Raw genomic sequence first — 14,269 nt, forward strand, 5'->3', positions numbered from 1 at the left:
CAATATGAATAATTGATTAAATTTTCACTTTTTATATAACTATTATTATCACAATAGGTGCAGATTATATCCTCAAAGATATTCCACAATAAAAAAAGAGAATTGCTTTATTGTTCATTGATCTGTTTTAGATAAGATCTTAAGTATGCAAAGAATTGAGAAACTAATGCCTGAACTTAATACCACAAAAATTCCCGAGATACATTCCTTAAGTCAAATCAATTTTTGTCTTCTTGCAAACTATCACCTTCCCTCCCTGCCTCACACTTTGCAAATGCAAATGCTCCTAGACAGTGGACCTCTACTCCACCAGAGTTGGGGGAGGGGTTTACAAATGTAACTTTCTCCAGCAATTGAAATTACAATTCACAAAATTAGGACAAAGTGTCCCCATCATAGAAATAATTTACGATCCAATTAATCAGCCGGGTGAATCTGTATCATAAAAGACACCAGAAGTAAGGTAAACCAAACACCAGACATTCTCAAAAAAATTCAGCAATGGGGTGTGATACACACATTTTGTAGGAAAATGGTTTCTAGGCAATAGGTGTGTGATACTTTGTGCAATATAAATTTGAGTTGTGGATGTGGAAGGGTTGTTACTGCAAACACCATATATAACTGCCCTCCACATTTCACAGAATAAATCTGAGGTTCACATCTCTAAGTGAGCAGCTTTTCTTTTTCTGCCAAGAAGATTCTAAGGAGTCTCTTTCTTTTTTAAGTGTTTGGACCACCCAGAAGGTGGATCTACCATCAGAGCCAAGTTACAGATGGTTTGTTTTCACAAATGGTCCAATTTGGAATAAAGTACAAGTTTCTTTTGTGTATATGATGTAAGATTATTATATACATCTGATGCTGACATGTCCTCTCCCGCTCAATGCCTCTTCTCCCCCTCTTCCTCCTTCTTTCCTATTCAGAGCACACTCAGGGCCAAGGTCACTATAACTGAGAACACTATATGCGTACCAATATAGAAAATGTTACTGTATTCTTAAGTTTTGCAGGCTTGAACATAGAAAAGTATATGACTTTAATATAAACTGTATTTGAAATTCGAGCTTTTAGAAAGAAGTGTTTACAGTTGAAAGCAATCCTTCACCAGGATTCAAGTGCAGTAGGAAGGTTGATGGGAAAACCTATTTAATTTTATTCTACCAAAGATGTCTGCATGGAAATGCTGGTTCATATGTTCATAACAGTCCTATATCCCACAAATATCTATTAAATGCAGAACACCCTGAATGTGGAAGGCACTGTGGGGGATACAATTATAACTTAATAGGTTTCTACTCCCTGAGACACTCAAATATGAGAAGAGAAGGGACATACATGTACATAAACTACCATGACATAACCTGTCCAGGACTCCATGAGAAAAGCATGGCCAAAGAGATAGGAGGAGTCAGGGCAGAGATTACCTGCAGGAGTGGCATTGTAGGATAGTGGAAGAGCTTGAGCTACAGAGTTAGCCCTATGAGGAAATGCAGATTTTTACTGGATGTGTGACCCCAAGCAAGTTTCTTAGACTCTGAGAGCATCCATTTTCTCATCTTAAAAGAGTGTCTTGAGAATTCTGTGAGATAATAATGCTCAGGAATACAATGCCAATAATAATAACAATACCACAAATGGTTCTCAACCCTGGCTGCACATTAGATTCACCCAGATAACATAGGAAACTATCAATGCCTGGGTGCTATTTGCAGAGGATCTGAGGTAACCGACAGGAGGTATGGCCGTAGAAATGCAGATGACAGCCAGGCACTAGAGGGCTTTAGATGCCAGGTGGAGCATTGAGTTTATTTGTAGGCAACAGAGAACAACTGAACAATGGGCTTTCTCACTATTTCGATCCATGCCCCACAGCATAGCCCTTCAGTGTATACTTGTCCATAACTATTTCATTTTTATTCTTAACATAAAAGTCTCACCAGGGGGGCCTGGGTGGCTCAGTCAGTCAAGCATCCGACTCTTGAGTTCAGCTCAGGTCATGATCTCAGGGTCATGAGATGGAGCCCCACATCGGGCTCCTCACTCAGCAGGGAGTCTGCTTGAGATTCTGTTCTCCCTTTCCCTTTTGCCCTCCCCCCCAAATCAATCAATCTTTAAAAAAAAGGTCTCACCAGGGCCAGCCATATCTTGTGCTTCCCTCATGTCTCCCCCAGTAAGTAGAATATTATAGATGCTTTATCTGTGATTTAAAGTATTGTCTTCCAAACAGACCCAAATAATAGGTTGATGTGAATAATAGAGATCATCCAAGGTGCTTGTTAAAACACAAATTCCCTAGGTCCTCTCCTAGAGCTTATGATTTGTGATTCCAGGCATCTGGAGTAGAATGGGAGTCTTTATGTCCAGCAAGGGCCCCCATGTGATTTTTCTAATTAGAGAAGTTGATATGGCAGTACTATTTTCAATGTTTTCTCTAATGCTTTTGATATTTGAGACTCCAATGAGCCTAATAATAAATACTCTATTGAGAAACTCTTTGCCTCATTGTAGCTCTCTCTTCTCCTGATTTGGGGGAAAATGTTAATAATAAACTATGAGCAATAACATAAAGTGATAACATAATAAAGTAATAATATAATGTAATGCTGAGAAATATATCTTTATGTCTAAACAGATAGTTTAACTTACTAAAACCAGACCAATTTAGTGGTCATTTTCTCATTACTAGCCTAGCTGAACTTAAGAACTAGAAGAAGTGAGGGGACCATATGTTCTCTTCTCTCTCCATCCTTTTTTTTTTTTTTTCTTATCAACTCCCTCCTTAGAGATCCAAGGACATTAATCACTAGGTTGAATGCAAAATCAGAAGTGAGTTCTGGCATCACCATCAACCACCTTTCTTTTTTTACTTAAGATTTTATTTATTTATTTGAGACAGAGAAAGAGAGCACAAGGAGGGGCAGAGGGAGAAGCAGACTCCCCGCCAAGCAGGGAGCCCGATTTGGGGCTCGATCCTAGGACCCCAGGACCACACCCGAGCCCAAGGCAGACACTTAACCAACTTAGCCACCAAGACCTCCCCAACTATTTTTCTTATTTGACTTCTGAAACCATTGCTGACATAGCCAAACAGCTGTTCCCATCTTAGTAGGAAGCCACAGGTTACTTGGACATTTACCCTCTTCTGAAAAAACAGTCTTCATCATCCAACTTGCCTTAAAGTTGTTGCAATGGTCAAAATTATTAGGAAGAGCTTTGCAAATATGATATTTGCAGTAAATATAAGACAGTGTTAATACTTATGTATTAATTCTCTTAATGAAACTCAGTATTGAAGTTCAGTATCAAAGTTCAACACACACCAGATGTCTCAGTTTAAAATTGATATAGACAGACACACACACACAACCCTACCTTCCACTTATCCCAACCAGAGCTAAAAAATGATGTTAGGTTTTTCAAAATCAAGATTGAGCATTATATAACAAATCTATTTAAGTATATTAGAAAACCTAGGTGAGGTTTTAAAAGCAAACATATTGAGCCATTCTTTCTCATTTTTTAACTCAAAGAAAAGACTTCTGGTCTCCGAAGTTCAAAAATAGATAGTACTGATTTTGACAAACTGTAGCTAGAGGAGATTAAAAGTTTAAGATTATTTCTATCCCTGCAAGTCACACTGGGGATGGAAACTTTTATTCTAACAGTTCTGGGCTTGGGAGAATTTCCAAATGGAAAACAGCTATGAAATGCCTCCCAAAGGCTGGGATAGAATAATCCCCATTGTCTTTTTTTTTTTAAGATTTTATTTATTTATTTGAGAGAGAGAGAAAAAGAGAGAGAGAGAGTATGAGAGGGGAGAGGGTCAGAGGGAGAAGCAGACTCTCCGCCGAGCAGGGAGACTGATGTGGGACTTGATCCTGGGACTCCAGGATCATGACCCGAGCCGAAGGCAGTTGCTTAACCAACTGAGCCACCCAGTCACCCAATAATCCCCATTGTCTTCACCAAGCTTCTATCAACTGTTCCTATTAGAAAATAATCATAATCACTACAGTGAGATGATCACAGAAATCAAGTGAGTACAATATACATTTTGGTGATTAGACTGAAGATCTCAGACATGTGAGAATTTATTACCTTTGCAATTTTATTCATTTAGATGAATCTTGGCTATCCCTCAGAGCCACAAAGTTAAATAGAATCGATAGCTAGATTAATTAAGCAAATAGAGAAAAAAAATGAATGAATGATCCTCAAGTAAAACATTAGGAACTATCTAGTTTATTCCTGGAGCAGTTTGAGGTTTAAGTCAAGTCCCATGCATTCTTCTGCTCTAAACAGTAGGAACTTGCAAATGCAACAATGATAGGTTGACATTAATAGCTATAATCTTTGGGTATGTAGGAAGTAGCTCTTTTTGTTTCATGAGCTCTGCTTTAAATAACCCTTTCATTCATTTTCAATTATCCATTTATTCCAAATACTGGAATACAAACTGTGACACATTAGAAATATACATAATACTATACATATCCTCAAGAACTTCCAGTCTAGTTGCAAAGACAAGTAAATAAACAAACATTAAAGTACAACTTGTCTTCAGGAAGGAAATGAACAAAATGTAATGGTGGAGAATGATGAGGGGAAGGTCTGGAGAAGTTACTTCAGATGTTTGGGGAAGTCTCTTTGAGAATGTGACATTTAAGCCTATACCTAAAGGATGAAGAGGAGCAACTGGGTGAAGAGTGGGGGAAATATTTCAGGCAAAAATAACAGTGCATGTAAAACCCTGGCAAGGGTACATGCTTGGTGTATTTGAGGGACTGAAAGGAAATTGGAATATAGCACAGTGGGTAGAGGGGAGCAAGAATAGTAGAGAAGTAGGTAGGGTAAGACCAGGTAAGGACTATTAGGCAGTTGTAAATAATTGGGATTTACCCAAAAAAATTAGGAGTATGTATAGCAATCAAAAACTGAATACCCAACATAGTAATTAATAATTTCAAATTTGCTATATTTTAAACATTTAATAACCATGTTTCCCATATCCTTAAGTATTCCTTTCATCCACCTCCACACACACCCTGCCAAAAAGAAAAGAAAAGAAGAGAAATCCATGTGGGTTTCTTGTAGACAGCATAAAATTGGATCTTTTTTTACCTACTTTGACAATCTCTGTTAAAACACAGATTATGATGTGTTAGACCATTTACATTTAATGTAATTTCTGATAAGTTTTAATTAAAACCTAGCATCTTGTTAGTTGCTTTTTATTTGTTCAATCTGTTTTTCATTCATGGAGAAGACACTGTGTATAAATACAAACTTCTCTTATATCTGCAGTCTCCAGGGGTTCTAGACTCTAGATGTTAACTTTAGTGATTTGTTCATCATTTTAGCTGAACTCTATGACCCAAATGCTGCCCCCATCTTCCTCTGTGCTCTGATGCAAGTGGTACAACTTGCTTACATCTTGACTTTCCTTGGAGGCACCTGTCTTTCCTTAGATTCCAGGCTTAGTTGGTTGCCCTGCAGCTTTAGCTCTCTGAATAGTTCATGAGAAGTTATAATTTTGTATTATATGGCTTCTTCTTATTACTGCAGGAGTGATTCTCTTTCCAGTTTTCTACATCCTAGATGCCCCTTCATGTGAATTTTAAAGATCGTTACTTACAGTGATGCTACAGTAGTTTCAATTCAAATATAAAAGCTCCCTAAATGTGGTGAGGTTGTACTCCCAAATAGGGAGTTACGGATGAAAAAAAAAAAAAAAACCCTAAAGAATTAGTTACTTTGTTTAAAACAAAGAAAATAGAGCGTTAAGGAAGATGTTTTAGAAGAGAATAAGAGATGTCATGATAGATGAAATGTGGTTAGTGAGAGACAAAATTATTTAGCATGGTGGAAAAATAGAGCTAACAGAATTGATCATTTAAGAATTATTTTAAGTTAGATTTTAAATTCCCTGCCCTTGGGGCGCCTGGGTGGCTCAGTCGTTAAGCGTTCAGCATCTGCCTTTGGCTCCGGTCATGATCCCAGGGTCCTGCATCAGGCTCCCTGCATCAGGCTCCTGCATTGGGCTCCCTGCTCAGCGGAAGCCTGCTTCTCCCTCCCCCACTCCCCCTGCTTGTGTTCCCTCTCTCGCTGTGTCTCTCTCTGTCAAATAAATCAATAACATCTTTAAATAATAATAATAACAGAATAAAATTCCCTGCCCAGCGAAACATTTAAAATATTACCAAGCTGAATTATAAATGTCAGGCACAAAACTCAAGATATTGCAGAATGTTGGTTTTTTAAATGATGCCATGATTTCTTCCAGATCACTCCGGGAAGCAAGGCGGCAGCTGCTAACCTGTGTCCTGGAGATGTCATCCTGGCTATTGATGGCTTTGGTACAGAGTCCATGACTCATGCTGATGCACAGGACAGGATTAAAGCAGCAACATACCAGCTGTGTCTCAAAATTGACAGGTGCCCTTTAATTAATGGTGTTAAAATGTGATCTGTTTTGCAGGAGAAGCCGACCCAGAACTCTCAATGATTTCATCCCCCCAATGAGAAAGAGTTTCACAAGACCTAGAATTTTGACAGACTTTTTTTTTTTAGTGTATCAGCCACTTTGGTCTGTTCTTCACTGATGTCAGTCAATCGAGTAGTTGTTAACAAACTATTTCTGAAAAGAATTCTCTGGAATGTCAGAATAAGGAAAGAGGCTAAAAGAATTCTTTTTCCTCCTAATTGACTATGAAAATAGAACCACTAAAGGTACTGTCTACAGAAACACTGCCCAGCACAACTGCTGGTACTGCTGTTCTAAATGTGGTAGAGAATGGAATGGAATTTAAAGATTCTCCTAAAAGAATCTCTTGACTTGCCAAAATGTGAGCATATTGAAAACTGGTTGCTAAGAGCCTGTATGCCTTTGGCTGTTTTGTACAGAATTCAGCCCAGAAGAATCTGACAAGGTGTAAGCATGCACATGCAGTGAGAACGTTAGAAATGAGACGTTTCTAACCAAAAAAAAAAAGGAAATTGAACCTGATCTTTTGCCATCATAGGCCTGGTCTGAAGCTGAATTGTGAAAATAATGTTTTGTTATAGTGGTTGTTAGTGTGTGTTTATCCTGTTGCTAGTATATTCCCAACTTTCCCTGCTGTGGTTCAGAAGGCCCAATCAATCAGCCAATCTGCCATTTCAGGGGTGAAATTGACTCTTTCCCTATTTATGCATAACTAGTGTTCCTGCCAAGCACACAGTCCCTTAGGAGCACATGGTCCCAAACAGATACATGAGAAGGACATGAGATTAGATAAAGCTCATTTCCTTGATGCCAACAGCAAATCCCCCTGGCACACCACTCAGTCTCCTGTGGTGGCCTGGGTAGGATGGGAGGAAAGTAGAGGAAACCTAGGCAGTTTGCCCTGTGGTCAGTATCCACAATCTTCCTTTCCTGTACTGTTTCCTGCAGTCTCCAGAATCTTCCTTTCCTGTACTGTTTCCTGCAGGTACCCCAGACCTACGCTCTCCAGAAACTGTACAATGTCTTTGCCTTAGTCAGTTGGGGCTCCTATAACAAAAATACATAGACTGGGTGGCTTAAACGAAAGTTTATTTCTCACAGTTCTGGAGGCGGGAAGTCTGAGATCAGGATGCAGCATGGTCAGGTTCCTGATTATTTCCTCACATGGCCTTTCTTGGTGTGTGGACACACAGACTGAGATCGCATGTCTCTTCCTCTTTAAATAAAGACATTAATCCTATCATGACAGCTCTAACCTCATGACCTAAGCTAATCCTAATTACTTCCCAAAGACCTCACCTCCAAAAACCATCATATTGGCGGGTAAGGTTGCAACATAGGAACTTGGTGGGCGGGGGGGGGGGACACAAACTTCAGTCTATAGTTGTCCTCCGTGCTATTTTTATCCATTCGAGTTTCCCCAAAAGTACCCAAAAAACCAATTAGATGGGAGAATACAGAATAATGAGCACGGAGTATTGTTTTTGCTTAAATTATCAAGGTTCGACAGTATTTTCATACACATTATGGTAGATTAAATTATGCTAAAACCAGAAGTACCATTAGAATTTAGAGTTTACAAAATTTCTTTTATTCACAGGGCAGAAACTCGCTTATGGTCTCCACAGGTATCTGAAGATGGGAAGGCTCACCCTTTCAAAATCAACTTAGAAGCAGAACCACAGGTATGAATTTTAGAATAAATGATATTCACATTATCTTTTCTTTTAAATGATGCGGATGCTTCCAAGAGGAAGAAATGACAAGTATAAAAAATCAGAATAAGCCACCTGATGGAGTAATTGTCTGTCTTTACCCTGTGAGATTAATTTATATTATCCATGTCTTTTTATATCAAGAGAAAAAAGAAGTATCCCCAGGCAAGTGCCTTGTTAAAAGGCAAATATGTTCTCAGGACAAAAATTTGGCTCTATCTACATACAGTCTACTTATTTTTTCATTCTTTGTGATGGACTTCTGCCAAATGACCATGACATAATCCAGGAAGTTTAACATGTTAAAACAAAGCAAAACGAAATTAGTGTCTACCATTTGAAACAGGTGTCTCTAATCTAATAATTATTGTGAACTTTAATTCTTTGAGGTCTTCATCCAGATCTTATTTTACATCCCTTTTTAATTCTCAGTTCTGGCGTTCTATAATTAAGTTTACTCTGCAAAAAGGGTTTTGCATTATGTAATCATGGTGATATTCTACCCATGCAGTAGAATTACAAAAGATAGAGGCTTTTTCCCTTGAGGCAGTTCTAATGAGCTAAATTAATCTAATAATCTGATGCTTATCTGATGATGTCTACTTTCAAAAGCTCCAAAAAAAAAAAAAAAAAAAAACCCTGAAATGAAACCAACCCTCAGTTTTGCTGTGTGGGAAAATGTAATTAAGACAAGGATTTTAGAACCTCTCCTTAGCCAGAAGTTTCCCAAGTTTAGAGAGACAGATATATAAATTGGGTATCCCTTTTTAAACAAGTATTCATGCTAAGTGGATTAAATATTCCCAAACTGTAGTTTTCCTATATATCTATTGAAAATGCATTGAGAACGTATTTGTAACTTATGCTTCAGCAGCATTTCCCTTATCCAGGATCACCAACTCCTGAATTTGTGCTTCCAGTTTTCCACTTTCTCCATAAATTTACCTCCACTTTCTCCTTGATAAAATACACTGAGAGTAACACGTACCTGTATCTCATAGGGCTTCTCAAAGATGTAAATACAATACTGTAGAAAAAGAACCTGGCACATCGAATTGCTCCTAGAGGTACTCAATTTTGTGGGAGCTCTTGGTAATACTGTGTGGTACCTACCCCCTCCCACCAGGCTGGCCTTTCCTGACAGTGAAATGGAAGGTTGCCCATGTGACAGGACTTCCTGGACACCAGGAACGCTTTCCACATTACTACTACAGGGGTCCTTACAAATTGCTTTGGATTAAAACTTTACTTTCAGTTCAGATAACATCCCCCCAGGAGAAGAAACATCCCGAGTGGCTTAACCTTTAGAGGGCATGAGTTTATTAGATCCTTGCCCTAGACTTTTGACTGGAGGAAAGGAGGAGCCTGCGCCTAAAAATCACTAAGAGCAAAGGAGGAGAAAACAGGCCTCAAAGCGAGTGAGCAGGGTACGGAATATCCGTGAAGGTGGGAGCTGCTGTGTCTGTTCTCTTTACTTGGGAGTCTCCCAGCATGGCGCATAGCAAGCGCTCAATAAATAGCTGATGCGTGAAAGGAACTGGAGGTTCTACCGATAAACTGCATTTTCTAGCACTGCCCAGGACCACCCTTGGGACCCAGTTCTCAGAATGGTGCTTGGCTGCCACCAGCCCCTGCTGCTGCGTGGTAAGAGTGCAGGGTGAATGGGATTTAGGTCAGGTCAGAGCTCAGCTCTTCAGGAAGAGTGAGTGAAAGATGAAATAGACAAGCCAGATAATAAATGTGGTGAAAGGGGTCTGAATGCTGGTGGTGGCTTACCCCCTGGCATCGAGGTGGATTGGTGAATAATAACACCTCCAATCAACATTATCTTTGATAGAAGAAAAAACTGGAAGGAGAAAAAGCAAAGCTCTCCAGGCAGAGCTATCACTTGCAGATTGTCCTTTGCAGTAATGCCCAAGCCCACCAGCTTCCTCCCACCTTCATTGACTCATCACTTAGAGGCAACACATGAGAAAAAGAGATCATGTAGTGCTTTAAAAAACAATAGGAAGAAGTGAAAGTTTAAGGCTCATACATATGCATTAATTGACCACCCAATCTCTTATTCTCACCAGGACAAAATGGATAAAATTCTGAATTTCCTTGCCGTATATAGTACACATCCAAAATTGTACTGCACCCTTTGCAAATTATTCATTCATTCATTCATTCAAAATTTCTCCTAATTTTTAAAATCCAGTTTCACCAATATGAGATGCTAAGATATGAGGTCAATGAGACAGATCTGACCAAAGTACCAGATCCCCAGTGATCCCTGACCCTGTTGCAGTGTCTGGCATGTGGGTGACTCAGCAAGTATGTATTAAGCACAGGCTGAGCTTAGACCAAGATGGGAGCTTGTGTTTTGCTAACATCTCTCCAGAACTGGAGTCTAAGCGCCAACTGTTTGAGTTTCGTTCTCGAAGAAGCCCCTTTTATCAATCTACAAGTACTAACGTATGACCATGATTATCCCAAGAACTGGATTTTTTAAAATAGCCCACTTTTAAGTGCTCTGGCCTCTCGTCAATCATGTATTAGCCCACATGTCCTACATTTTGGGGTTAGGCAATATGGACAGGTATGATAGTACCAATGGGGAAAAGATAGAGAATGAGATAGGTTTGAAAAAAAAAAGGTGAAGATTGGGTTAAAGGCTGCAGAAGCCAGTCAGATGGGGCCTTTGAACATTCCTTTAGTTTGAGTCATGACTAATTCTTACTGGCACCTCCTCCGAGAGGCCCGTGTTTGAAGGTCTCAGAGATAAGAACCATTTCAATTCTTCCCCTAATGGGCCAAAGGATTCCTGTCCTTCGGATCCTCAGGCCAGATTTCTGCATGATCAGTTCACATAACTTGGCACTTCAGAACGGACATTCCCTACAAACATAGCTAAACGCCAGCATGACCCTTGCTATCCGAAGCGCCAAAGCATAAACTTAACAAAATGCAGTGATTAAAAAAAAAAAAAAATACAAGCAGTGAATTTAACCTGTAGCATGAGAGTGGAGAAAAGCTAAACTGAGGTTATGTTTGTCTTCTTATTTTATCTTTTTGTTCACACAAGCCATGCAAAAAGAGGTCTTGCAAAGAGAGGTCTTCCCCCACCCCCACCCCAAAAATGGGAACTCTGCAAATGAAGCAACTTTCTGGGCAACAAAGATGTGTCCATCTGAGAAACACATGCCATTAATATATCATGCTTTCAGATGCTACCATAGATGAAGAGAAAAGGCCATTGAGCAATACAATATTTGAGTTCTTGCTTCTCAACCCAAGTGAAACTTTAACTGCAAGTTTTGTGATCTTTGCTATTGGACTATAATACTCTTCCGTTTTAAAAGTAATATATATCCACTGGGGAAAAAACTCATTATATCCTACCATTTAAACCCAGCCACAAAACAAAAATGTTAGTGTATTTCTTTCCAGTTTTTTCCCTATGCATAGGGTTAGGCTTTGGGGACTTTTTCTTAGACAGTTATAGTAATAATTGACATGAAATTTTAATACCCAGTTTTTTTTTTCATTTGTCCATGTTTTTATTAAATACTTACATTTTGTTTTTATCAGTGTAGACTTGAATCTTAGACTTAAATAGAACCTTAGAAGTTATTCCTAGCCATTGAATAAGTGTTACTTATTTATTTATAAAAAGTTACATATTTATATATAAAAAGTTATTCCCAGCCATTGAATAAATGCCTTCTATACAATCCTGAATATGGCCTATGAGCAGACATATGCATTTTCCTATACAAAGCGTTATTGCTCTAGACTAAAGGTGTTTTTAGAGCTCTGTGTCCTTCTCCAAAGCTGGCATTCTCAAATAAAACATTACTCTCCTCTTTGTTTAATGGTAGTTAACTCAAAATTATAATGTAGCTATCCCATACAGGAAAGATGCTTTTCAGAAACAAAATCATTCTTTCCTAAAAGAGAAGATAGCTGTGTCTATTTCCATAAAAGGACTGCATCCTTGCCATAGAAGACTTAATAATAAAGATGTATAGGAACAACACACAAAATCAAGTGAGGTATGGGTTAAAGTTGTTTATATTTTCAAAATATACCTTTATCCTACAATTTGTTGATAACTGGAAGATGGATTACAGAAAACAAGGTTTCTTAAACCCCATTTCCCCAAACTCTCCCCCTATTATATATGGGAAACACTTGAAACAGATTGTTGGGGGGAAAAAATTATAAGGGCGACTTTATTTTTCATTTGAGGGGTGAGCAAGAGGTTAAGGGTGGTGATTGTTCATAAATTCCAAACATGATAAGATACTGTCAGTTACTCAGTGTGGCTTGGCCAAGTATATGATCACTTGATATAGTTTGTTTACCTTATTTCCCCACCACTGTTTTTTATAAATAAATAAATACATACATACATATACGCACATTATCGAACATGTTGTTTCTGTTGGAGCTGGTAATTACCTCAGTTCTTGGACTGAATCTCTATCTCTGGACAACTTCTTCCAGTAAGAAGTTGAAAGGTGGATGTGTCTTTGAATGCTGTCATTGCTGAGGTTATTCTAAGGGCTTGGGAGATGGTTATCAAGACCTGCATTCTCCCCAATATCAGCAAATCTCTATCCAGTTACCTAGCTTTGACTCTGGCAGCTCGAGGATTATATGAATTCAAAATATTATTCCTTAATATAAGCTCCTAACATTTAAAAAATACTATTGAAAATGCATTAATTAGGTGTAGTGATTACTTATTGAATTCCTAAGAGATGAGAATCATTTGGATGCTGTTGTCTGGGAAAAATAAACACAAGAGCTGGACTACATTGACTGGTATATAATTTTTTTTTTACTGGTATTTTCTGATACTAATGATTTTCCTGAAAAAGTAAAAAGGAATTAAAGTGGAATAGCAAACTTCTCATCGGTTTTGTCTCTTGATTCAGTTTGACCATCAACAATGATGTAAGATTTGGATAGAATGTTGCCTCTCCGTGCCATACTTAAATGTTTACCTTTGATGTATACACTTTATTGTGCTTTTTTTTTTGGAATGACTCTAGCAGCCCATAAACTAATGCTTTGCAAAGCCTAAATACAAATGTTTGAAGGCTATCTTAGAAACACTTCCTTTTATGATCCTTTTATGATTATGTGCAGAAAAAAGAAGGTGTTTTTTTTTAACAAATTACCATTTGCAACTTCTGCAATATATAACCCAAAATGAAAACAGCAAAGAAAAAGCTTGGAGCTCATTAACTCATATGCTGTTTTTTAGAAGCACTACTAGAGATTACTAGTGCATAAATATTTCCAGAGAAGTTGCCTCATTTATAGGACAGTCACCATCCATGTTTATTTATCATTTTAAGACTAAGAAGTAATAAGGGCAGAGACATTTTCCCCGTAAAACCATCATATGACATTAACCAATTTTTATAATTTTAATTCTATTTACCAAGATCTTTAAGGTATACTTAAATTAAAAGAAAAACATTTTTTGAATTCCACAAAGCTTGAGTCCTTCAGTTCTGCCTGATTCACTCATTTAATTAGCCTAAGAAATTTAAAATACACCAAAACTAAATGAGACAATTAGCCTTCTGTCTTCTTTCATACCAAAAAGAGTCACAAAGGCTTGAATCATGGCCACTGTCATTACTTACAATTATTTCCATTTCAATTTTTCATACCATAATAATGGCTAATCAGAATGGTTAATCATAAAAACCCAATCAAAATTCATTATTAAATCAGCCGAAACAATCAGATGGTACCACTACATCAATGTCTGACTACACACATTTTCACAGGTTGTGGGACTCAGCGTTTTCCTAAAGCCAAATTTGGTTGTTTCGGTCATTCTGCCACCTAATAACGGCAGCTATCTTGTCGCCCAACCAACTCGTAGGCAGTGAGCCACTCTTCTGGAGGTAAAAATAATGAATCAGTAAGATATTAGTCAAGCTAACAATACTCCAGGATCACAGGCTAATTGTATTCAACTCAGACCTTTTCAAGTTCAAGAGGCTGTTATACTATGCTGTCTGAGGTTGATGAGAGAAAAGCTGCTCTCTACCACCTCACT

At 38.1% G+C, this 14,269-nt stretch overlaps 1 protein-coding gene across 3 annotated transcripts in view; it reads left to right on the plus strand.

Annotated features, from left to right (window-relative positions):
- Positions 1–14,269, plus strand: part of PDLIM3 (PDZ and LIM domain 3) — a 31,728-nt gene that overhangs the window by 3,329 nt on the left and 14,130 nt on the right. For all 3 annotated transcript variants that reach the window (XM_045879658.3, XM_045879657.3, XM_045879659.3), the window contains exons 2-3: positions 6,287–6,438; positions 8,088–8,172. In XM_045879658.3, coding sequence (XP_045735614.1) covers positions 6,287–6,438; positions 8,088–8,172 — 237 coding nt within the window. The remainder of the gene's footprint in view (positions 1–6,286; positions 6,439–8,087; positions 8,173–14,269) is intronic.

This window comes from Mirounga angustirostris, unplaced genomic scaffold (genome assembly GCF_029215605.1).
Source record: "Mirounga angustirostris isolate CCGP_5_RB_7025 unplaced genomic scaffold, mMirAng1.0.hap1 SCAF_2, whole genome shotgun sequence".
NCBI classification, from domain to species: Eukaryota; Metazoa; Chordata; class Mammalia; order Carnivora; family Phocidae; genus Mirounga; species Mirounga angustirostris.